General features: G+C 41.1%; 1 protein-coding gene across 4 annotated transcripts in view; it reads right to left on the minus strand.

Annotated features, from left to right (window-relative positions):
- The window catches only part of dapk1 (death-associated protein kinase 1), a 101,710-nt gene that overhangs the window by 27,404 nt on the left and 48,666 nt on the right, over positions 1 to 25,640 (minus strand). For all 4 annotated transcript variants that reach the window (XM_022195051.2, XM_022195049.2, XM_022195050.2 and 1 more), the window contains exons 5-17: positions 25,055 to 25,184; positions 22,254 to 22,302; positions 22,039 to 22,065; positions 18,047 to 18,199; positions 14,658 to 14,703; positions 14,422 to 14,511; positions 11,786 to 11,878; positions 7,995 to 8,114; positions 6,194 to 6,292; positions 3,799 to 3,897; positions 2,651 to 2,749; positions 2,375 to 2,572; positions 1,202 to 1,399 (exon numbers count right to left, since the gene is read on the minus strand). In XM_022195051.2, coding sequence (XP_022050743.1) covers positions 1,202 to 1,399; positions 2,375 to 2,572; positions 2,651 to 2,749; positions 3,799 to 3,897; positions 6,194 to 6,292; positions 7,995 to 8,114; positions 11,786 to 11,878; positions 14,422 to 14,511; positions 14,658 to 14,703; positions 18,047 to 18,199; positions 22,039 to 22,065; positions 22,254 to 22,302; positions 25,055 to 25,184 — 1,401 coding nt within the window. The remainder of the gene's footprint in view (positions 1 to 1,201; positions 1,400 to 2,374; positions 2,573 to 2,650; positions 2,750 to 3,798; positions 3,898 to 6,193; positions 6,293 to 7,994; positions 8,115 to 11,785; positions 11,879 to 14,421; positions 14,512 to 14,657; positions 14,704 to 18,046; positions 18,200 to 22,038; positions 22,066 to 22,253; positions 22,303 to 25,054; positions 25,185 to 25,640) is intronic.

The following is a 25,640-nucleotide window of genomic DNA, read 5'->3' on the forward strand; positions in this document are numbered from 1 at the left end:
TCTGAGCAGTAGCGAGGTTCATGGTGATTGACGAGGTCTGGCTCACAATCAACGTTCCACTTCAACCCAGAGGTGCTGGACGGGGCTCTGTGCAGTTTTTCCGCATCAAACTGAGAAAACCATTCCTGCATGGACCTCGGTTTGAACAACGAAAGCAACGAAGACGAGAAGCACTTTGGTTGCACAGCGATGCCTGATTTGGACGCTTTTGGAGAATACAAACATGTTTGACTCATCGAGGTGGTGAAACAGAGCTGGAAAACAATAGCTGTGTTTGGTTATTATGTAAGATGAGTGTCAAAACTGCTCTCAGTGCAAACACGTACAAGATACAGCCATGTGGACTGTAGAGTTGTCCAAGAACAACATTTGGAATGAAAAGCAGCCCTTACAGAAACATTCCTAGATGGTGAGCATGTCTGAGGTTTATCAGCCAGTCTTTCCACAGTTGTACAGCTTGTGAATATGAAGCCAGAAAGTCAAATAATTTTACTTTTCGTTAAAGCCTGTGTAGATTCTCAGACATCCGGGTCATCTTGAGCCAAAGCGCTTCATAATTGATATAATTGTTGGTTCTTTTAGATGTTTTTCCCCATAATCAAAACAAAGTGACTGATGAGGAAACCCAGGTATTTATTTAGTGTCTGTATCTGTGGATCATTACTAAACTGGAACTGAATGGTTCATCAACAACCAGAGGCTGCATGAAACACGGTGTGTATGACCATAAAGGATCTCAGGACTGCATTATAAGTAACAGATAAGTGCCTCTGTTTAGAGATGGCTGGTCCAGTTTAGCATAAGTCCTCACTCAATCTGTCTGTCTTCTCTGTCCAGGATGTGCACATTACTGTCCTCAAACGGAGTGTCCTTTATCTTTTAGATGCACTTGTCATGTTTTCAGAATTTTGGCATCGGCTTGGTACTGAATCTTAAGTTTTCCTGATTTTCCCCTTTGAAATTTTCACTCCTGATTTTACGATAATATGCCGCTTTCTAAACTTGGCGAACTGAACCTTTAACTATGCTGCTGAGCAAATGATGCACCAAAAGAAGCACGTAGAATTAGGACCCAACCCACAGCTGCTCAGAGCAACACTCATCATTCCAGTACTTGTTTTTGTAACGGCATATTCGTCTTTTAGAAGCTCCATGGTTGCCGTTTCAAAAAAAGAGATGGGGCGAGGGTGGCTATACTCACCTTGTTGGGCAGGTCGAGGCTGGCCTTAGCACTGCAGATCGCCATGACGATGGGCAGATTTCCGTCCTTACAGGCGATGTGCAGCGGCGTGTTGCCATGGCGATCCTGCTGGTCTAGGTGACAGCGGTGTCTGAGGAGGCAGCGGACGACGTCAACCTGACACCTACGTACGGCCAGGTGGAGAGCTGTGTGGCCGTCCTGGAAACACAGAGCACAATTTAAAAACATGAGTTCTACAAAATGTCACAGTGTGCTTCCTCAGCATAGCAGACTCAACACTTTTACCTGCAGCAGCTGCAGAGATGCAGGTGTTCTATCAGACCGAACACGACAGGTAAATGATAGTTTGGGCTTTTTATTCGACCTGTTTTAGGTACATCAGGTGTGTATTCTATCTGAGAATGAATCTGTAATATTTTTTTTTCTTGTCAGCTTTTGACAAAGCAAGCTCCCTGAAAGGATTATAAGCAACTTTACAACGGAGGAACTCTGGACAGGTGTGAGATGGCAACAACATTTACAGAAAATGTCCCCTAATCATCCACTGAGAGTGTGCCAAAACAAAGACAGATAACACTTAGCGGTCGTAATCCCAGTTCAGCGAGCTGGTAGAAAATAAAACAATGAAGGGTTTATTATGTTAGCCTATGTGGTGAATTCTACCGTGCTGATGCAAATGTCAAAGAGAAGAAGAATGCAACTCGATGAGAATGTCAAGAGGGCAGAAGAACGGTGGTTGGAGTACAACAGAAAAGCATTGCAATCTGCACAGGAGTATTTCAAGGCTGCTCAGAGTACTAGAGAAATTATTATGGTCTGCACACGCTCAAAGGTTTGGGCCACCTCAAGTTTTTGCAGTGGAAAACGACCTTATGTCAAAGTTATTGTGTGCTTCATTGTTTCTGTGTAACCCGTCTGACTTATTTGTTATCATTTGCTTTTTGTGGTACATTATTGAACAAACTAGTTTTCTTGGAGAATCATAGAGGTGTATTGGGAACAAACAAATGACAAGAGACCATTAAACAAGACAGACGTGTCTGGAAAATGAACGTAAGCTCCTCCTTCTTTTTCTCAGTAAAAACCATCAACAATATCACATGCAGTACTGAAAAGTTCCAATCATGCGACGGGTATATTTAGCCACAATAAATCTAAGTGAAGAGTAATCACCTTGTCAGTTGTTTCTAGATCGGCCCCGTGCTCCACCAGACACTCCACGATGTCCACGAAGCCTCGAGCAGAGGCCGTCAGCAGCGAACTCTCGCCCTCGCGGTTCTTTGCGTCCACGTGGCAGCCGGCCTGGCAGAGAGCTCGGGCTACGGGAGAGTAGCCGTGCCAGGCAGCACAATGCAGCGGCGTCTCCTGCTCCTGGACATGGAAACACGGGATGTAGAATGAGAATAAAACCTGCGTCTCTGTAATAACCATCATGCTGCATTCACTCACCCTGTCTGCCAGGTCTGGGTTGGCCCGGATGCTGCACAGGTAGCTCACCACATCCACGTTGCCATAGCGAGCCGCCACATGGAGAGCGGTTTCCCCAGACTGGAGGGCACAGTAAATCAGCAATTAAAATATACAGTGAGGCATTACAACCTGAAGTAACAGCATGTCATGGCTTCTCCAGAATAGCTACTTTCATGTAAGAACACATTTCAAAGCACGGACACCCTAAGGTATTCACTCTGAGTCTGCAACTTTCCAAAACTTCCACTCAAACGAGACATTTAGATTTTACTTTTTTGCTTTGGGACTCGTTAGAAATCGATCCATCAGCTTCAGCGTTTTGGCTGGCAGTCAGAGGAGCAGCTCGTTAGCAGAGAAGCTGCCTGTGAGAAACAAAACGGCACCCAAGACGACGTGTTGTAGGTGGGAAAGTGAGCCGCTTCAAACATCCAATTCATGTTGGAAAACGGGCTTTAAAGATCGATTTAATCAGGGGAATTACAGGGAAAAAAAACAGCAGATTCACCTTGTTAAAAAGGTTTCACAGATCTTCTGGCTTTGCCTTTCTCATAAGATAATTATGTAGTTACGCACAGACACCTCAGCCTGTGATTTGAGGGTTGTAGTGTAATAAAGTACGATGAAACATTAATGATCCTTGGTTGGGAACTAGATAATAATCAGAAAAGTGCCTGGAGTGCAGATTAGCTCAGGTCTGGTGGAGGAGGCCTCTGCTCTGCCTCAGCGTTCACAGACAGAAGAGGCAGAAGACACCACCGGCGGATAGGATGATTGAGGAGATTGCAAAAATGCTTTTGGGATTTCGTGTGCCCGAGCAAGCTCTATGATCGAGGCCACACCAGCATCAAAAGCAAACGCACACACACAACCCATCTTCCTCTGCAAGACCTGTTTCTATAGCAACAGCAAATAAGCTGATAAAATGCCAGAGTGACTGGTTCTCTCCCCAGGTGTGTAAATTGTAGAGAGGGAACGTGTAAATCTGAGTTGCGGGGCATTTTCAAAATAATGCTGCCCATGAGGTTTGGTGGGTGGGAGGTAGTGAGTAATTTCTGATAGATAACCGAGTAGTAGTGAGCATGTGTGTGTCTGTGAGACATGCAGAGAAAGGAACAGTCTTGTTTCACCTTATCTTGGACATCCAGAGGGCACTTCTTTTCATGGAGGAATTTCAGTGTCTCGACGTGGCCGTGTCTCGCTGCGTAGTAGATAGCGTTGGCTCCACTCTGAAGGTTCCAGAGAGAACAACATTCCAGGATTTATTCCTGACCTTTACCATAAAAATCAGGCTCTCTGGGACTGTGTCTGCTGCCAGATGATATTCCTCTTAAAATACTGCACAGGACATTTCTAACAAACAACCTGGGAATATTTTTAGGACTTGGAGCCATGGCAGCTGTTTATAACTGAACCTGCTACAAACCTCGTGACTCTGTGGCTTTAATTTGCACATCTGTTGATTTAAATAAGTAATTTCAACAAATCGCTGCACTGTTTTTGGCTGTTATACAGTAGGTTTAACTTCCTGTTTTGCCACCTCTTGGAGACAGAGAAGCGACCTTTAAATCAGAGTATCTGTTATTATCCAGTACTGATCCTGTGCCAAAGTTCTTTTCCTCCCAAACATAGAATCTGTATCATTTGTAGTGCTAAAAACTCCCTGAAATCTTTTTACTATAACGTAACAAGGGAACGGAGATGATGTGGCACTAAAAACTGACTTACTAATCAGCAATGACAGAATTAATATAATGGTGGATCTACCATGTTATGTTATTCATGTGTTACAGCCAAACAGCATACCAGATTAGTGCATCCAGCTATGTAGCACTACATAAAACATGAACACACAGTATATGTGGACTGTTCAAGCAGCAGATGTGCCAAGATATGCATGTAGCAGAGGTACAGGTGGTAATGTGTGCTTTTATTTTGGGATTGTAGCGGCTTTCTATCCAGCACTGCACTGCGAATTTAATTTGCTTCACAGGGTTTGTGTAATAAGGTTACATTAACATTTACTGACTACAGTAGATTCTGTGAGTGATTAAGTGACTAAGCAAACATCAGCTGATAGCGGCAGAATGAATGTTGACAGGGTGATCGAGTTAAAAACAACACATAAACACTAGCATTTCAGTATAAAAGGGCCACAACACAGATTCCATAAAAAAAAATATAAACAAAACACTGGTCTGTTTATGTGGTATGAATCTCTGTGAAGCATATGCACCTCTTCCACACCGCTCTCTTTCCTTGTGCAGCCAATCTCACTGATTACAGTGGAAGCATCGCGCTGCAGCAGCTGCTCCACAAATGTGTTCATATATCCATGACATGAACTAAACTCATTCAGGTGAACAGTCTCTTTTTAAACAAATTCGCATGTCCTGCCACTTAAAAGCACAAAACTGCATCAAACAACAGCAACAAATAGAGAATGGAAACATTTAGCTGATTTCTGTAAACATTAAAAGTAACAAAAGTAATAATCAGGTAATGGTTTGGGTCTTTTTAAATTTAAATTAATTTAAATTCTGTGGTTCAAATTCAAATGAGAATATTTATTTTTCTGTTTTCTATGAACGGAAACTGAAAGATTTGGTATTTATATTGTCTAACAAATAGACACAAACAAGACACTTAAAAATGTCACTCTATTAGACAGGATAATTGACTGATTATTTGACTGTCATATCATGGGAACTGATAGTTTCAGCTGTGCTTCCAATATGTAGGAAACCACTCAATGAACATATTTTGGTATTTTGGAATTCCAAACTGGAATTGAATTAATAACTGCCTTTATTTGTCAAAAATACATTACAGCACTGTGAAATGTTGTTTTTGCATCTCCCACTCAGGGTCAGCCATAGTTCAGCAGGAAGGAGCAGGAAGGGTTAAGGGCCTTGCTCAAGGGCCCACAGTGGCCGCATCGGGGTTTGAACCACTAACCTTCTGATCAGTAGTTCAGAGACTTAACCGTTGCACCACCACTGCTCAAAAATGATAAAGCTATTGACTGAATTAACAGAACGATTCAACTGAAAGCAGAATAACACTAAAATACATCACTGCCCAGATGCAATTTTTACATCACGCTCTTCAGTTAAATCCAAAAAAGGTGACATTAATACTCAAGAAATATTCTGTTTTTTGTATGTATTTATAAAAGAAGAGCATTTTGCTGATTCGGAGACTGTCCCATTACCAACAGATGGATCAATTAATGACAGGATCATCTTTGACCTGTTTCTACATCTTATTAGGGCTATATAAAACTATATCAGTGCAGTATTTGCTATTTTCTACAGCAAATTGTGCAGCACAGCTGAGAGCAACGAGAGCAATGAGCTCGTGGGTACGTTTATTTATAGTGTAGATGGCCCCCATCATAATCCAAATGACAGTCTGTCATTTCAGCCTTCATTACTGCAGCTCCGACGCCTCTAATGCCCGTCTATTAAACTCCACAGCTGCTGTTAGAGACGCCATGATTACAGCAAACAGACGAGGCTTTACCTTGTCGTGGGCCTGGATCTCTGCACCTTTTCTCATCAGCACCTCGATGATCTGAATGTTGCCGCAGCCGGCTGCGATCAGGAGGGGAGGTGTCCCGTGCTGCAACATACACACATATTATAGAGTGAGTTTTTTTAGCGACAATGGTGCGTTTGTGTGTCCTAAAGCTGAATCTGAGGCGATGGACCTCAATCTCACTAAAGATATGGAGAAAGAGGCTGAAAGAGGCTGGAAAGGGGTTCAGAAAATTAATTCTCAGGTCTTTTTCTATCCTTCTCTTAAAGAAAGGAAGATGATGGCAGAAAATGACCAGATAACCTTCTCTGAAACAGTTCAATCTGACAGTTACCACCAGTCACTCACATTCTCTCCTACATTTTCTGTCTATAAGTGTGATGTTGTTTTCCTCCTCTTCTCCATATTATGTTTTCATTCCTCATCTCCTCCTTTCCTTCCCACGTCTCTTTTGCTCTCTACACCTCACTGAGTTTAATAACCTCAGATCCCCCCCGTTGCCCATCACCTGTCAGGAAACTGGTTCTCCTTCCCCATCGAGGCAGCATGAAGATGAGTCTAGAAACGTACCTGACCATCAGGCCTTTGGTGCAAAAACGAGTCTGGAGTTTGGCTTGTTTAAGCACTAAAATATATGTATCTTTCATGCTTTTAAAGTTTTCTTTCACTGGTGTAATTATCTTTTCTTTTTATATTTTGGAAGCTGTAATTTGTGGTGCTGTTGAATTGTTTTGTGTCTTATATAGAGGTGTTTCTGTTATTTACTCTATCCTTACTGGTATAAATGAGGTGGACAAAACAGCAAAAGGACAAAAAGACAGTTCAACAGCAGCAAAAATCACATCCTCCAAAATAACTACAAAGTTGAACACCTTTGACAAACAACTGTAGCCACAATAAACTAAGCGGAATTTTCTTACTTTAGCCATGTCCTCTATGTTTTATGGACTTTTTTAAAAGGAGAAAGATGTTTACTGGGGAAACAGTTTTTTTGTTTTGGCTATTTATTTGCTTTATTGCTACCTATTAACATAAACCTTAAAAATATGCAAATGTGTCTCTTCAGCTGTGCAAACTGAGGCTGAACACTGGAAACACTACTGCTGCAAAAATTACAGAACCAATCCTAAAGAATGAATTTAATAAGATTGAGAAACCAACTTTAAGTCTCATGGACTGCAGCTACTGTGAAAATAGACGTTTTGCTATTTATGAATGTAACTGGAATGTCAGTATGTAAAATGTTCAACTGGAATAGTTTCTCTTTTTTGTTGTGCTGGGATGAACTAATGTCTGGTAAGAGTTCTCCAACACATCTGCTACTGACTGTTATCGACTGATATTTATTCCAAATAATTTAATGAAACGATGACGCAAAACTTGGGATATATTTTCTCTAAATGGCTTCACTGATATGGTGGCCCTTGACTCCATCTCCACCTAAAGTTTCACACACAAGACAGCAACAAATCTCTGACTCCAGCAGCACAGAACTGACATTTTCCTTGTGTGCAGTATTTCTTATTTAACACTAAAACACTGACTTGCAAAATCACAAGATGCACAAAATTAAATTTGATCTTGTGATCATAAACTTCCTTTCAGTCTATAAAAGAGGCAGCTTTGCTTTCCACTGGGCAGAACATGTGAACAAGTGATTGATATTGCGGTGTCTTTCTGAAGGTTTCGAGTGAATGATTAGATTTATTAAATAAATAGATGAAACTGACACTTTTACAATGTGACATCATGACCTAAAAAAGAGAGGGATTTTTATGTCAGTCACCCTGTTGGGCTGGTTGACGTCGTAGCTGTTCAACGAGCCGAGCAGATGCTGCAGACCGGGCACGTTGTCGTCGTTTATGGCGTGGATGATGGCCTTCATCACAAAGGAGTCTTCCTCATCCTGTACAGGTGGAAAACACAGGTAATCTGAGTCATCATCTTCTTCTCAGGCATAAATACATAGAAACAAACAAACAAACAAACAAACAAGCAGAATAACAACAGGTTTTGTGTTGCATCTGCAAGACTGTTTGTGTCAGTGGCCCAGTAACCTTCAGTACAGAATCAGCTGTGACGCTCTGCTGCACAAAGAGACAGAGAGAGGAGAGGCAGGGAGGTGAGGAGGATGGAGGCATTTGTTCAGCCAAGCCTGACACTCCAGCTGCATTCCTCAGTGTAACCTCCCTGCTGGGGAGCCATGACTAAAGCACCTCAGAGTGCCACAAACTACCACAGATCTGTACAAGCCTCGTGGGAATTCACTGTCAACACAGTTTTTATCTCCTAAAAACAGTAATTCAAGACACAGGATGGAGAGGCATTATCCAGCTATTGTATTGTGTCTTTGATGTACACTATTTCCAGTAGTTTGCCTCTGATAACAGTCATCTGGTAAATGTCCACTTTAAAACCTCTCCACATAAGAATAAAATATCTACAAAAACAATAAATGCTGATCTATCTGGTTCTCACCAATGGTGAAATACCCAAAATACAAGGAAGTAATTTCATATCTGAAAATGAATTTGTTGGCCTCCTACCTTGGGACGTGACAGAAACTATTTCTCCGTAAGTTTCCCTGTGTTGCAAGGATTGTTCTCGCCAGCGCATTTCAGCGTAACGGGCCGTTACGCTGTCGTAATGGGCCGTTACGCTGTCAGTTTAAAAGATTACGCTGTGACTAGGGCCGCTACGCTGTTATTTTGACAGATAACGCCATGTGCGTTTGTTTTCATCGAATGGGTGCCTATCTGGGTTAATTTATGTCTCCCCACCTCAGCCGTACTTTCCTGTCGATTGACCCGTTCCCGTCTAAAATTAAGAGTCGCTTCCAATCTCGGGGTTACAATTAGCATGTCTGGGTTGTTTCCGTGATGCCATGTATGGTGAATAGTGACCTAAATCACGAGCATTTAGAGCATCTGCATGATGCTTATTGGCTGACATCTGGGCCGGCTGCTCGCGAGATTTAATGAAGGCTATTGCGCATGCGGGAGGACCTGCTGTTACGCTGTAAAAAAAATCCTGGTGAGAACCCAATGGAAAAAATTATATCAGAAGTGATTTAAAAAGCAACAAGGCTGAAGAAACTAAGACGACGTGCTGATTAGATGAGAGATGAACTCTAATCAAACTAAATTCACATTGGTTGAAGAATCATCGGTGCTACTTTCCTAAGGAGAAGAACAAGTAGCTTTCTACACCATTTTTGGCAATGGAAGGAACAGACTACCTGTGAACACACCTCATGTTTTCATAACTTTAAACTTTCCCAACATAATGAAAGCTGCCAGGTCTGATTTATTTAACGTTTACTCTTAACAGCAGCTAGCTTGTCTGTGTTATTTTCCTTGGTAGTACATCTGATTGAATCAACAGTTCAGAATTAATCATTTTAATCGTTAAATCATTTTCAGAAATCATGAATATGAGCACCTGGTCTCCTCTGAGTCTGCTCTGATTCAGGACAAAATAACCAGGTTAAAATTGTGCAGTACTAGCTTTTAATGCATAATGATAATGTATAATCTAGTAGGTAGAATGCAGTCAGTGCACTGTGGTCTGTGTGACCAACTGAAGAGCAGGGACAGTTTTAATCACTCAATATTTTCTTGTTGACTACAGCACAAGAAAGCAAAAATGCCTAAAACATCACTTTTTTTCAGGCTTTCATTTTCTGACAGTCAGTTCAAGCACATCCAACATTTTTCGGGTATAATCAGCAGAAAAGAACCGCAATTCAAATATCCTTGATAAAAAGTAAAAGCACATGCACAAGAAAACCCCTACTACTACCACAAAGATAAAGTTAGAGAACAAACACCTAAAGATTCCATGAAAATTGTTTTTTTTAACCCAGTTATCATGTTTATATGCAGTGTTTTATGTATGCTAGAAGATATCACGAGCCAAATATGCAGCAAATACCGCAGTTGAGCATTTCTACCTTGAAACTGCAGCTTAGGTGGCAGTCTTACAAACACAGATAGAGACTTGTGCTAACGCCAATCCTGTTAGCTTACAGGGAGGGACTCTATATCATTGCTGTTCAGAACTGGGTTCCAGCATAAATATGTATGGCTGAGTTATTTCAGTTATATAGCTTGCCAAGTGTAGCATGGAGTAGTTTTATAGAGTTTGAGCAGAGTCATGGGTGAGCTGGTGAGCTTGGGCTGCAGCAAATAGTGAAGATATAAATACATAAAAAGGTTCAGACGTCATAGATCTGAACATTCTGCAGGAAGCAACAGTGTAGAGTTACTTTTAAGTCAGTTTAAGGCAGGACAACAAAAACTCTCACGGTCATTTTGACATATTTTTAGGGGTTTAATGAATGACCAGAGTGGAAAGTTAAAATGTGTGACAAGTTGAGGTGACAGGATATGCTTGCAGATATCATATAGGATCTACTACCTTTTTAAAACGTTTTTTATGCGATCCAGGAGGCGTGAGTTCAACACTGAAGAACACATTAAGGAAAAAGCCAGCTCCTCACACTGTGCACCACTATTGTGGCACAATAATTCAATCCATAAGTCCACTTTCTTCTTCTACTAATACTTTGTGCTCCTGATGTGTACACTTTCTTCTACCCTCTGACACAGAGCCTCTAAAACCGAACACAAACAATGTCTCAGTTGAACATTGACAGAGGGGGAGCTGTGGTAAAACCCATGTCTGTGTACAGTCTTTAAGTAAACCACTTAACCCTGAAACTGCTCAGCCAGTTAAGACAATCATTTAGAAAGCCTGCACTGTAAACTGTAAACACCGGCTCCTGCTGCAGTTCAGGTTGTGGACTAAAGGGGGCGCTTCCTCAACATGCGTCGCTCTACCTGCCTTCTCACCTGCGACACAAGGAAGCTGCCGTGGGGAAACGGGCCTGGCCTCGGCCTGCTTTGTAAATGATTAAGCTTCTCACAGAGACTGAAGTGTTTACATCTCAGGCTGCTCGGTATCAACTCACAGACACTCTAATAGCAGAAAAGCTTTTGTGTATCGCTGTCTGTGTGCAAACTGACTCACTCATTTGCAAGAGATATTAAGGGTTTTCCTTCCGTGGAGTCATGTTCCTCCAAGCTAAACCTGGTTTTGAAGCTGCACACAATGAAATTCCAACAGTTCTACAAACACATGACCTGTTGCACTTCGGGGGAAACGAGGAACAGATCAATTACATGCAGTAGCTCCAGATTCTGAGAGAGATTGTCAACCTGGAAATACCAGAGCTGTAACTGAGAACTCGGGGTCCTAATGAGCAAATGCCCTGCAATGAAAGCAAAATGAAACTCATTAACCCACCGGTCTCCTGTCAGTTGCTTTCATTTGTCTGTATTAAAGAGCACACAGGCTGGTGGAGATAACAGCAGTGGTGCTCTTGTTGAGATGCAAATGTCTCACTCAAGAGCAATCCAAGGCCTTGATGGGGATACAAGCAGTGAACTCAATCAACTTAATGAATTTGGCTCGAGGTCTTCCTGCCTCTCCTGCGTTTTTAATGGTTTCTACCTTCTTTTGAATGTCCGGTATGTTCGTTCATGCAAACCACAGGAGCAGATCTGCAGGTCTTACCAGCGTGTCGTCGCTGCGCGCCACACTTATGTTGCTTCTGGACAGGAAAGAGCGGGACAGCCGGTTGCATAAGGAGATAAGTCGGACGGATTGCTGGAAAAAAGAGAGAGAAGAACGGTGGTTTCATGAATGAGCAGAACTGGAACAAGGTAATGTCATGTGAAGAGCGCCGTCAACGGGCAGGCAAGTGCGGATGGAACACAATTTTCTGCTCCATTTAAATTCAGTTACTTCGCTCGTCGTGGTTCATTCCCGATAACCCGCTGACCCTCATATTGTTAAACGACATGCCTGTAGACTTTATCCTGCTGTGTGTCAGCAAGCTGGATGCTGATGTGTGAGCAGGAACACAAGCATCTACAAACTCTACAAAAGCTCTTCGCATATTTCAGCTCTTTTTCAACTCAAAATCTTCTATTCATCCCTCAAGGATCGACTTGAGTAAAGCGAGTTTGCAAACACTAAAAACACTCATGTCATCTAGAAACACATAATATAAGGACGCAACTAACTGTGAGTGTTTATAGAAGTGGATGATTTGAAGCACATTTGAACAGTTGAAACTACATCATCTCTAAAAGTGCAAGTCAAACAGCATCTGGATTAAAACCAACCTTACTTAACTTACATAACAAGGAGGGTTTTTTTTTACTATGAAGAGGTGCAAAGGATGACTTCATAGCTGAGGTTAACAATACCTTGCATCAAGCTATTTCTGCAAAAATGACACAATTATATGCATTTGTACATGTAAAAAGAAAAACAAGGCCTTTAGGTTTTATAGAGTATGTCTGATGGTGTCCACAGAATCTAATCTCCACGCTTCTCATTCATTTTTTTCTACGTGAGATGCATTCTGGCAGCGCTGCATTACATTTGGAAAGACGAGGTGTCATGTCGGCTGCGCCTCATTTGGGTAAAGTTGAGGTTTTGGCAATTTAATGCAAATCGAGGCCGTCCGATGCAACTTGCTGTGTCTGGAGACTCTTGAAGAACTTTTAAATTTACTGCTGCCAGTCTAAAATGAAGACATATTCAGCAGCTTTATCGTTTTCATCTCACCTCAAATGCTTTCAGAACAACATTCTGTGAGTTTCCAAACAAGCTGCCAATGCTGATCCAGTATGAAATGCTTTCCGATAGGGTGTGGCCTGTATTGTTTTCCCACCAAGCGTCCAAATGCTGGGAAGCAGCACAACCTCTGGCTTCCAAAAACAACCTTGTGCACACGCACTGCAAAAACTCAAAATCTTACCAAGTCTGTTTGTCTTTTTTTTTAGTCAAAATGTCTCATCCCACTTGATTTAAGATAAATTTACTTAACAAATGACATTTCAGCAAGATAGAGGGACTTGTTTTAAGACAATGCATCTTAAATATCTTGTTAAGTCAAACAATCTTGAAATGATCTTGTTTTAACCCTCGTGTCGTCCTGCTGGTCAAATCGACCCGTTTCAAAGTTTGAAAGTGGGGGAAAAAAATATGTATTTTCACAGTGAAAACTTCCACATTTTCAAAATTTTGGGGAATTTTTTGAAGATTTTTTGGTGTAAAACAAGAAATGTTAAAAAAAAAATGTTTCTTTGAGAACATTCAGAAAATAAATTCTGAAAAATAAATTGATTTTTTCTGAATTTTCTTAAAGAAAATACTAGAATTTACACCGATACATTTGGAATCACTTTAGATATTTAGGATTTTAAGATTTTTTTTGAAGATTTTAATACATGTTTTTGAAAATATTTACAATTTTAAGATTTTTTTTATTTTTTAAACTTTTATTTCTAGACAAATTTAGTTTTGTTTCTTTTTAAATTAAACTTTTAAGGAATTTTCTTCCTGAAGGTTTTGCAAATTTTTATAAATTTGTGGAGTTTTTTGCTGAATTTTTGGATTTTTTTCAGACAAGGAAACAATATTTTTTGGTGCCGTAAATGAGGACAACAGGAGGGTTAAAACACCCAAGCTTGACAATCCGGGTAAAATAAAGCTTAAAATAAGTTTTCACAGCTAATTTTAAGATCTCGCTATTCTAAATATCACATATTATTTCAAGAAATCTTACCAGTCTGGCTCCGGTAAGAGCTGGATTTCATTTGCTCTTGTCATTTTTTAAAAGTATTTCATAAACCTGAAAATACCACTTCTACAAACCACTTGAAGTCTCTGGTTTGTCAGGTTTTGGGGCATTTTTTTATCGTGTAACTCAAAGTGAAATCGAGCTTTCAGCAAAGCCAGAAGCTGCCAGCGTGCCCGAGCAGAAGACAGAAACGTGGCATGACAGCGCTGCCGAACCAACACACATGAGCGACCCCAGCGTTCCTTGCAGGCTGGGAGCATTGCTGGGTCAGCTGTGACGAACCAAAACCGACAAGTAGACGAGCGCCACAGCAGCGGTGGTAGCGGCTCTGACGGTTACGGTGAGCCAGCAGCAGCAATCGCTGGTGACATCAAAGTCCGCCTGCAGAGACTCTCTAGCAAGAAGCTTTCAAAGTGCAGCGTGGTGGGGATGTGATGAGTCAGTGGGTAAGATTGCACTCGGTTTTATTGTATTGTACTGCAATTTGTCTTTTCTGAAGCTTCGGTGTGCGTGTACAAAAATCAGAGAGCGTACCAGAGAAAAAAAAAGCACTTACTTTCCACTTTCTTCGAGCTGCAAACTTCTTGAACTTTTCCATGTTGACAGCCGACTCCTTCCTGCTCAGTGCTTGCTGAGTGTCTTTTGGCTGGCAAAGCAGGAAAAAAGCAAACGGAATAAATTTGGTACAGAATCAGCTGAAACTTGGAAACATCAAACATCAAATGCTGCAACAAAATAAAAACTTTGGAAATTTACACAGAGACAAAAATCAGTCATCTGAAGAAAACCAACCTTGATCCACGGGTGCTGCAGGCTGTCCTGAATCGTCATTCTCTTTCTGTGAACAGAAAAATTAAAGAGAAACATTTGCCTTTGATGGTTACCAGTCTTGTTCAGTGCTTTCACAAATTTTATTTTATTTGAAAGCCTAAAAACATATACTCATCCATGGGTGGTATGTAGCATAAAAAATCCAATTCTAGGAGCTTAATTTAGGGGTTACAGACAAATAAAAGCCATAGTAAACAGGAATGTGTGCATTATAAAAACGCACCAAAATGTATTGCATTATTAGAGTGACACACAGTCATGAGATTATAAAAGAAACCAGAATTGGGTTCTTATGTCACATCCAAAACACATTTCTTTTTCCCTCTAACCAGTGATTCTGTGACACAGCAGAAACACTACAGTCTGTTCAGTGTATAAATGATAATCATGTCTGCAAAAACAGAAGCATTTAATGAATAAACGCAGCCGTCTTCCTGTTCATACTCGGATACGCTGATTTCTACAATTTCAACAATCCATGAAAGCTATGGACAAGTTTAACGAGGTATTACCAAACACAGACAGCAAGGAAGGAAGGAAACATCACTGAGTCCTATTTGACTGTCAAGAAATTACTGCTCTTCAGGAAAACTTTAGGCGACATCTGTCGGTCTTTGTCGATCTTTATTTACACTCAGTGGTTGACAGAACAGACTTTGGTAAAAATATATAAATAAATGATGTTAAAAATAAAACTGTGAGCTGGATTGTATTTATTACCTCCGCCATGGAGGTTATGTGACACCCGGCGTTTGTGTGTCTGTCTGTCTGTCTGTCTGTTAGCAAGATAACTCAAAAACGCCTGGGCAGATTCAGATGAAATTTTGAGGGGATGTAGACTATGGTAAGAGGAAGAGCCGATTTAATTTTGGTGGCAATCCGGAAAGGATCCTGGATTCTGGATCACTTTGAATTTTTTAGTATGTGGTTCAAAATATGACAAAAACATCATAGGTTAGTATGTCCAACAAATTGGAACAAGGTGTCCAGATAGCTCAACTGGTTAAGAAGGTGATTCGTAAACAGAACTGTGTCAGAGACGCAGGTTTGATTCCAGCTCATGATCCTTTACTGCATGGGATTACTGTTTTCCTCTCTATCCTTGGCGGAGGTCTGCACTCTGAGTGCAGACCTCCGCCAGCAATCTCCCCACTGAGTTTAATTTGAATTTAATTGTTTGCTGCTTTAATATTTTTAATGACCGCTAACGTTGTGTTTCAGACAGTTGGCTGTAAAAAAAACAAACACATTTGACTAAACACCCAAACTCTGAACCCTTGTGATGAGCATTGTTACTCATTTCTGACCAAACAATTAACTGAAAAGAATAACTAATCAATTAGTCAGTACTGACAATAATTTATCTAGGGCTCCAGAGTGTGACCAAACATGTTTACTGTCGCTGCTTCATGTGACATTTAGCAGGTTTGTCTGTTTGCGTCTCTGAGCAACGGGTTCATTGTAAGTATGTTAGAAGGCTAGCTAATCGAGAGCTACGCTTTAATGACTAAGTTACAGATCATTCTACTGAAAAAGAATGGATTAAATGTAATGACAGCTTTATCTGCACCTTTATTTCTGTTGACTTAAGGTTTTTAAAAAAAATGACCAGTATATACCGGTATGTATTTATGTATTATTCAGTGCCAAAAAGCTTAGTAAAACATTTTAATCCTCCTACAGTATGTGCGGGTGCATCTAAATGAAAAAGTGTAGCGCATCAGTGGAACCAATTTAAAGGTCAGTCTGGATGCCTGTTAGTTGTTTCAGGCTTTCTAAATTTTTCTTTATTGACCATTGTCAATGTAAAATATCTTATTTCCTTCTTGAAACTTGACCGACTTCTCTTATCAACACCTGTGAAAAGGCATTGCAGAAACCTATTGTGAACATTTGAGCAAACAGAACACATTTAAAGACCAATTTGTGTCCTACTTCCCAACATGGACGATAATTTAGAGGAAATGTTTCAGAACATAAGCACTCCATTGACGCCTGAATCATAATAAACTAAGATTATTAACTGAGCAGTGCTTAGGAAATCAACTGTGTTTTTAGTTAGCATTTAATAAAGCCAAGGCTTAAGGAAACCAGTGTGGCTGAAAGTAAACCCTCCACTTCCCTTATTTCTCACTGCCACATCCCTTATTACAACTTTTAATGAACAACTAGAACAACTAGACATTGTTCAGATAAAGTTTCGGTGTGCCCAACAAAAGCTAACACTGGAGAAGCTGGTGTGATCGGGTCAACACCGTGCTTCCTCCTATCTACATCTGTTTACTACCACATCCCTGTTTCGAACTAAGGCTACTCTGTTCACAAACCTGAGTCAGAGATAACCCACAAACCTGCCTGAGGTAAAAGCAAACATAAGGGCTTTCCACATGTCATTTGTGGAAATGAACCGTACTGCATTGAACAAAGGCTATGCTTGTTCCTTTTTCCACCAGTGTTATCGTGAACATTATCACACTGTAATATGTGTCTCTCTTCTTTGAGGTAATCTTCATTAATCTTGCTGCCAGCTGAGTGGATCCATGATGCAGATCAATTAAAAGCCATTCCATTCTGATGTACTCGGTCGGGGATTTCTAAAAGGCCCATTAGGTGGAGTGTGTAAAGTCAGTCTTTCTCCTACTGTCTGTTTAAAGCCACCGGTGGCCGCCCTGTACTGTCTCTATTCTTACTGCAGCCTATCCAAATGAAATTATCTCCACACCTACAATTATTCACCTCTGTTAGTCCCCTCGCTCTCACTCTATTGTTCTGAGGGAACAGGAGTAATTACGAGCGAGAAAAAGTGTTTTTAATGTGTTCAAATGCAGCTGCAGCCTTTCAGTCGTTGCTGGAGCGACTGAGAAATGAGGCAGAGTCACAGTCTGAACGCTTTCAGGCACCACAGCCAGTAGTGACAGGGCAGTCACTGCTGGAAGATCTGCAGAAAGCACTTACTCAATTTTCCTGTCAGCTTTTCAGAATTTAAAAAAAAAAACATTAAGAGACTAATGAATGATCCAGCTGTGAGGCTGCTGTACTAGATTACAAGGAAAAAGGCTTTTCCTGGGTCAGAATGGCCTTGGGGGGTGACTTCACATGACAGCATGATGGGCCTGCCTGTCTAACTGAAACCCAATTAATAGAAATGCTTTCAAAAAATGTATATATGCATTGTTTTTCTCAATTCCTACGCATTTGCAGCAAGTAATTCTCCTTTGGCACTGGCTAAAACCGAGTTTCCAAACGACAAAATAAAGGACGGCTTCAATGTCTCTACCTAAATTTTCAAAAAACCTTTCTATCAAAAATATCATCTAATGAAAGCAGTTTGAAAGACGGATCACACATACTTTGGATCTTTAACAAGGAGCCTCGCGATGAAGTCTTTGGCCAGAATGCTGGTGCTGTTGAAGAACTCCTCGTCGAACGTATAGTCCACGGCCGACACGTTGGCCAGCGTCTCCTGCTTGTTGTCGCCCAAGAAAGGAGATGCACCGCTCAGACTGAAAGACAGGGAAGAGGTAAACAATAAATTTGTTCAGCAATGAATCAACAAAGACATTACATTCAAAGAAATAACAAAAGCATCACAAAACTCCTGTGTATCACAAGCACTGCAAGTTAGAATACAGCCTATGTTTTAAAACAGTCACATTTCTGATGATCTTTCACATGGTGATGCTCCATCTAACACTCCAAATCTATTACATGGTGAACACTGAACCAAAGCTTGACCTTAAAAACCCTAGACCACAAATCGAACTGCAATATCTCTCAGAAAAATCACAATTCCATATTTTCCCTAAATTGTTCAGCCCTACTCCAAATGTAATGAGGGATTCTTTTTGAATACATGATCAACTCCAATGCTTCTAACAACAAAAGCGTTTTCTCATCATCTAACTTGCCCCAGTAGGTTTTGTAATCAAAGGAAAAACAAGAATTCTTTGGATTTTGGTCCAAATACTAATTCACCAGGGCTTTGGCCCTCGAAACCGAAACCAAGACCTTCACTACTCTGACGAGGGAATGTGATTAAGGAGCCGCGTAGCAGCTAATGGAGACTCATTAGTCAGGCTTTGCTATCAATCTGAGGTATTTGGTGCGTGTTAAGTCAGACTCTATCGCAGGAAAGCCAGCTGGTCTGCTCTCTGTTTGAGTGCAGGAATTTTAATGCATTTTCACACCTCTCTACTGAATGCACACATAAAGAAAGTAAGCCAATGCGGTGAGGGGATAAAGTGCACACCAGCGCAAAACAAAAGCATGTTTAGAAAAAGGACAAACTAAGACAGCAGAGCATGAACAGGGCTGAGCAGTCATGCATGCTGATGAGGACTCCAGTCTCCTGGAGCTCAGGCAGTTAAACCAAACATCAGTCCCTGACAAACCCCGGCCTTCCCTGCTGAAGCTCGTCAGCACCAGCCGCTAATTAACATGCCAGCTGGGAGAGACAGGGAGGTGGTGCAGGTCAAGCTCAAGTTGAGTGGAAATGTATGAATTTATCGACTGTATAAGGTGCAGCTGCTCACAACACACAAGTTATTAAGTCACTTTTTCATGAGGCCAGCCAGTAAAATCAGCAGGAAAGTGTTCAGTCAGGAGTCTTTGGCAACATTTTAGCCACTGTTTTCCCAAAATGCTTTACAAATGAGAGTTAAAAGAGACACCATGTGCCATTTAATGCTGAAATAAGCCCAACTTAACAACCTAAAACCCAAGTTAGAGCTCTAGCACTACAAGCTGATTAACCGCATTTACTCAAACCATTATCTAAAATATTTCAGCCAAATGGAACTTTTATTATTTTGTGGCAACTGGGTCATTACTTGTGCAAAACACTGCCATTAAAAGTGAGGAGATGCTCCTAAGAGTAAAAAGAAGCCGTTTTTTTCTCTTCACGTTGCATTTAACGGTGAAAGATGAACAGCCGGTGCACCTCACGGTTGCTCTGCTGTGATAATAGGCAGCAAACAATCTATTTTCTACCTTGCCAGGCAGAGCTGTGACAGCCATGTGGGTGGACAGCATGAACAAAGAAGGCGTGTGAGCGTGTGTGTGTGTGTGTGTGTGTGTGTGTGTGTGTGTGTGTGTGTGTGTGTGTGTGTGTGTGTGTGTGTGTGTGTGTGTGTGTGTGTGCAGCATGCATGTGAGCATGGGTGCATTTGTGCATTGTGTAACGTAGACTAACTAAACAATGCATCATGTTCAAAACACCTACACGTTATTCTTTAAACATGAAGCATGTAGCGATCGCAGCTAATGATCACATAACACTTTTAGCTTGGTATTCACCTTTACTCTGCTGCTGTTTTTGTGTGGGCATATGCATCTAACGTACAGTTTTGGGAGCACATTTTGCATTTGACTGTGTAGGTGAAGGATCAAGGTGTGCAGGAGCTTAAAAAAGGCTTTGTACACAGAGAGAGGGAGAGCGTCATGAAGAGCTATCAGCAGCTGATCTGTGGGCCGTTGAGGGCATGAACTTTTCCGTTACCGCTGAATTAAACTGTGCTGACATGTCTGCAAACGGCTGCTTCAGAAGCACGCACTGCTCCGCTGAAAGCCCTCGGATGAAGAGGACAGCGTAGGCTGCGCTAAAGATCAATTGCTTAACTGAATTTTTAAAAAAATCAGAATCCCCAAAATGTATTCAGTTTGAGACTTTGGCAAAACTTCCTCTAAAGCAGCCTGGCTAATGAAGACTGCATCAATCAGAGAGCTGTGGCGACAAATGGTGATTTATTAAATCCTACCGGGGGGACATCAAATCAGGATGTCTCTCTGAGATCTTAGGCCACTTCATTAACTGTGTAACACGATGACAAGATCATACAAGGAGTACAAGATCAGCAATAAAGTCAAGAGTCAGTCACAGCAGCCCAGCCTCTAGCAGCGGAAACACGGCACTTTTAGAGCTCCTTATTGTAGTTTTTATTTAAATAAAATCACGGATTTCTCAGCTGTTTGTTTTGAATAGTAAAAACAGGCTAAAATCAGATTTTAAAATAAATATGCCAAAAAATCCAGGCTTAGTCAGGATTTTAAAAATCCCATTTGTAGCTCAAGTGCTTTATGATTTAATCTTGTGTGTTTTGAAGTCAGTGTGACGGGCAGTAGCTCATTGACATTTCATCATCTGTAATTTTGTGTTTATCCTCAGTTAGAGGAAGCTTTTTATGAGCTACAGACACCGCGGTTTAAGTACACTCTGAAAAAATCTTTGATTCCAGCGTCTCAAATGTGAACATTTTTCGGTGTCTTAACTCCTCTTTGCCAGTAAACTGAATGTCTTTGGGTTGCAGATGAAAAAAGACATCACCTTGAGCTTTGAGAAACACTGACATTGGTATTTTATAAACCAAAAAAGTAGTCAAGGAATCAAGAAAGTATTTGACTCATCAACAAAGAAAATGATGGTTAGCTGTCGCACTATTAACTCGTACTATCCATCTTTTTTGTAGGAGAAAATTCAACAACTTTGGGTGTGTAGAGGTACAAAACTCTGTAACTTTAGGTGTGAATCGGTAAAAATATCCTAAAATGAAATTAAAAAAAGTAAGCCTTATAGCACAATAAATGCTATACTACAAACTTTTCAGGCAGGAGATAATTGGAATATCACATAAAAGCATGTGTGACTGTTGAAGGAAAATGCTTTAGGGATTTGACAGCATTTTTTTTTCCTGAGTGAGATGACAGCAACTCCTCCTGCAAATTAAAGTAAGACAAGCAGAATAAAGTAGGGAACTAAATGACAAAGTCCTTCATAGAAAATATAAAATTAAGTCCTAAATTGGTCCCTGAGTGAAAACAACAAAGATTTAAGGCAATAACGGCAGCCACGAACGGCAATTAAAGAAAAACTATTAGAACAAAGACTGCAAAAAATAGGAGAAAAACAAAATCATAATTGCAGGTTTTGCTGTTTGGTTTGATTGATTTCTGGAAGGAGGCTGTGTAACGTGGTCAACAATGACTCACTGATATTGGCTAGTTAATAAAATGCCAATCAAAACACAATCTCTTGGAATGAATGGAAACGTACAGCGGCTGGGAGGCTGTCACACTCAAATATACCCAAAAAGGCAGTTTTAATATGCTCCATGGTTCCTGCTGCAGGCCTTTACATTATTCATGACAAACAGTGCTGTGACTGCCGTTTGGCCCAACAACAGAGAGGTCAAAGAGCAGCCATTAACCTCTTCATGTCCAGACAAACCTCCAGACTGACAGCCATGCTGAGTGAATGAGTGCAAAAACCCTGCAGTGACGCGCGTTTCCAATTAATACATGTTTCGCACCATTAGCCGCCATCAGTGGTGGGATTTCAGATACTTACAGGATGTAGGTTATCACACCGACACTCCTGGACAGAAACAGGGAGGACAACAGACAAAGAAGAGATTTTTAACATCAAACAATCTCGTCTTCAAACAGCAGCACATCATGGAAAACATAACTTTTCTTCAGAGCAGATGTTCTCCATAAATGAGAGCGATTTGGAACGGCATATGTCTATAATGCTCATAGTGGAGCAGATTGTTTTTTACTCACCACATGTCTGCCTCCAGGCCCAGAGGTTCATAGTTGACTACTTCTGGAGCTGCAAATCAAAGCCACAAAACAAAACAACATTATTACTTCTCAGGTTAACACGCAAATCACGCTCCCATCCTAACTTGTTTATTTCTTTTCTCAGATAACTCATTTCTGTATATTTATGTGCCGGTTCCTTTATTGTCTGCTATGAGTTTTATTCAAGCATTTTATCACTTTCGGCTGGGTAACAGATTTTTTTTGGTTGTTGTTTCTTCAGAGGTGTTATTTTACGAGCCACTTTTTTTTAATCACACCCACTAGACTTGTGATTATTGCTCCTCTTCTTTTCTCTTATCACATATCCTCAGATGTGTGAATAATGAAAGGTGAACCGGTAAATTAATTCCAGGTCAAATTTAAACAAAACAGGGTTGATTTTTGCGATAGACATTTAGTGAGAGACAGGATTTAGACTAAGACATTAAATATCAAGTTAATATTATTCAGCCAAAGGATAAAAAACACTGAGAGGAGAAGTAAAGAACACTGATTATCTTGTTACGACGGCGCCTGCTAAGGGGTGGAACATATTAGGCAGCAGGTGAACAATCAGCTATAGAGGTTGAAGGAGAAATGGGCAGTGTGAGGATGTGAGGGAATTTGACAAACTGAGACAGGAGGAATGGAGGGCCCAAAAAAGAACAACTGGTAAACTGGTGAAGGGCATCCAAAAGCCACTGATGTGTAGGTGGACTGAAGACTGGCCTGTGTGGAGAGCTACTGCAGCACAAACTGCTGAAAACCTTAAATCGGCTATGATAGAAAGGCGTCAGAACACACAGTGCATTGTAGCTTGCTGTGTAGGGAGATTGTGTAGCTGCAGACTGGTCAGAATGCACGAGCCGACTTCTGTCCGCTGCCAAAAGCAGCTACAAAGGGCATCAGAGCTACAGCATGGGGCAGTGGAAGAAGGTGGTGGCAGCAGGGTGCCTGATCAAAAGAGGGTCATAAGCTGGTGGAGGCAGTGTGATGTTCTGCTGGGAAGCCTGCCATTCACGTGGTTGTTACTTTGACACCTACCACCTACCCAAACACTGCTGCAGATAACGGACACCCACCCGTCATGGCAGCACTATTCCCTGACGGCACTGGCCTCTTAGAGCAGAATATAACGCTCCCTGTCTGTCTGATTGTTCAGGAATGGTTTGAGGAACATGACCAAGACTTCAAGGTGGCGACTCGGCCTCCAAATTCCCCAGATCTCAATCCTATCAGACATTCTGAGATGTGCTGAAGGTTTACGTCCAATCCATGGAGTTTCCACCTTGCATCTTACAAAATTTAAAGCATCTGCTGCTGAGGTCTTGTTGCCTGAAAACACAGGACACTTTTAGAGGTCTGCAGAGTCCCAGAGCTGATTTCACAGCATAAGTGTGACCTACACAATAAAAGGCAGCTGGTTTGAATGTTGATGTATATAAATATTATACAATAGCAATGTTTTCCTGTCTGCCTTAATGCATTGCCATATTTTTCGCCTGCATTCAATTACATTTTCACCATTTAACCATTAAAGGTTTGGTGAATTAGCTACTAGTTGATCCTTTTTGCAACATACCTAACAACTGGATTACGTCAATGCTAAAAAAAAAATCCTAAAATGGCTTCTTCTAAGCAGATTTCTAGATGTTTATTCAGGGCGAACAAGATTTCCTCGGGGGCTTAATGCCACACTCTGAAAAATGTGTGTATTATTCCTGTATTTGACTGAGTTGTGACTCACAGAAGGACTATGGTTTTGACACAAATTGCAGCAATTAGGTGTAAAGAGATCCAAAGCACCTTCATTTCTCTGGTGAGCTGTGCGTCACAGCTTTCCCTGTAAAAGCTGACTGTGCTGGTAAACGCACCAAATCTGTCAGCTGAACTACAATAACTAACTTCCTGCTGCTGTTACAACACCAGCATGTAACCGTCCTTTTCAGACAAGCCTCCTTCAACTCTCCCAGCAGCACAAGGACCTAAACTGTTGTGTGCGTCTACAAAACAACAAGCTGGAGATGCAAATTCAATATACCTATAATTTCCTAAATATTTTCATTGTTCCTACCTGTTGCTACCCAACTCTTTGCTTTAGCTTTCTGCTACTTGATTGCTATTAATACCATTTGACTGCTGACATCCTGCTGAACTGGCAACAAGCTCTGGTCTTGGCCTGGATGATGCTGGTAGTCGGCACTGGCTTCATACGGGGCACTCTGGGAGGATTGGCGGCTGATCCAGGCAATAGGCTAGATGAGGGCAGATGGCACTGATGTAGCTATGTGTGTGCGCTTTGGCAAGAAGGGGCAGTTCTGATAATCCCCGGTCTATTATCAGGTCTCTCTCACTTAGTCCCTATGGTACAGTTGGCAATATGCAGCCCCTGGGATAACGCCAGCGGATCTGGGTGGTGCAGTGAGTGAGTTTACAGCAGGAAAACAACAGAAAGTACAGTACCAGTCAAAAGACTGGACATACCTTCTCATTCAGTGCTTTTTAAAATTTGTATTATTTTCTGCATTGTAGACGAATACTGAAGATTAACACTTTGTTTGTTTAGAACATAATTCCATATGTATTATTTTATTCTTTTGATGCCTTCAGTATTAATCTACAATACATAAAATAATTCAATAAAAACCATTGAATAAGAAGGTATGTCCAAACTTTTGACTGGTAGTGCACATTTGTTCAACCTCATCGGAACAATAAAAAAAGAAACGTGAATGACAGCACACCAAAACAATATACACACAAATGTGGGCGATACTGACCTACAAACTCTGGCGTTCCAAAAATGTTTTTAAAATCATTGCCAAAATCTATCTTGTGGGCCAGTCCAAAGTCAATGAGCTTGATGCGCGGGTGAGGCACTGAGCGGTTCAGCAGCATGATGTTCTCTGGCTGGAAGGAAAGACAGGGGGAAAAAAAACAGGCGTGTTAAAGGATGAGAAAGTGGACATTCAGAGAACAGGGCACCAATCTGGACCAAAATCTTTATTGAACACCTCCTTTAAGTCTTTACTGACATGTAGCCACCAGAGTAGCATGATTTCAATGAGGAACGGTTATGTTTACAGAGAAATGTTGAGGCTTTGTCCCTTAAATAGGGATGGGTACTGAAATCTGGTATGAAATGGACCCTCACGGTTAAATTATTAAAGACTATTAGCTCAGCAGAGTGAGGTGCGGCAAGTCTTATGCATATAAGAGCAGAAACATGATCAAGCTGTCTCTAGCAGCCTAGAGCTCACATGTGGAGTTAACTAAATAATGCGAACAGTGGTGATGAAAAGTAGCCATTAGCTAGCGAGTTGTTCAGCTACAAGTGTGTTAACGTTAGTCTGAAATGGTGACAGC

Source organism: Acanthochromis polyacanthus, chromosome 7, assembly GCF_021347895.1.
Source record: "Acanthochromis polyacanthus isolate Apoly-LR-REF ecotype Palm Island chromosome 7, KAUST_Apoly_ChrSc, whole genome shotgun sequence".
In the NCBI taxonomy this organism is placed as follows: domain Eukaryota; kingdom Metazoa; phylum Chordata; class Actinopteri; family Pomacentridae; genus Acanthochromis; species Acanthochromis polyacanthus.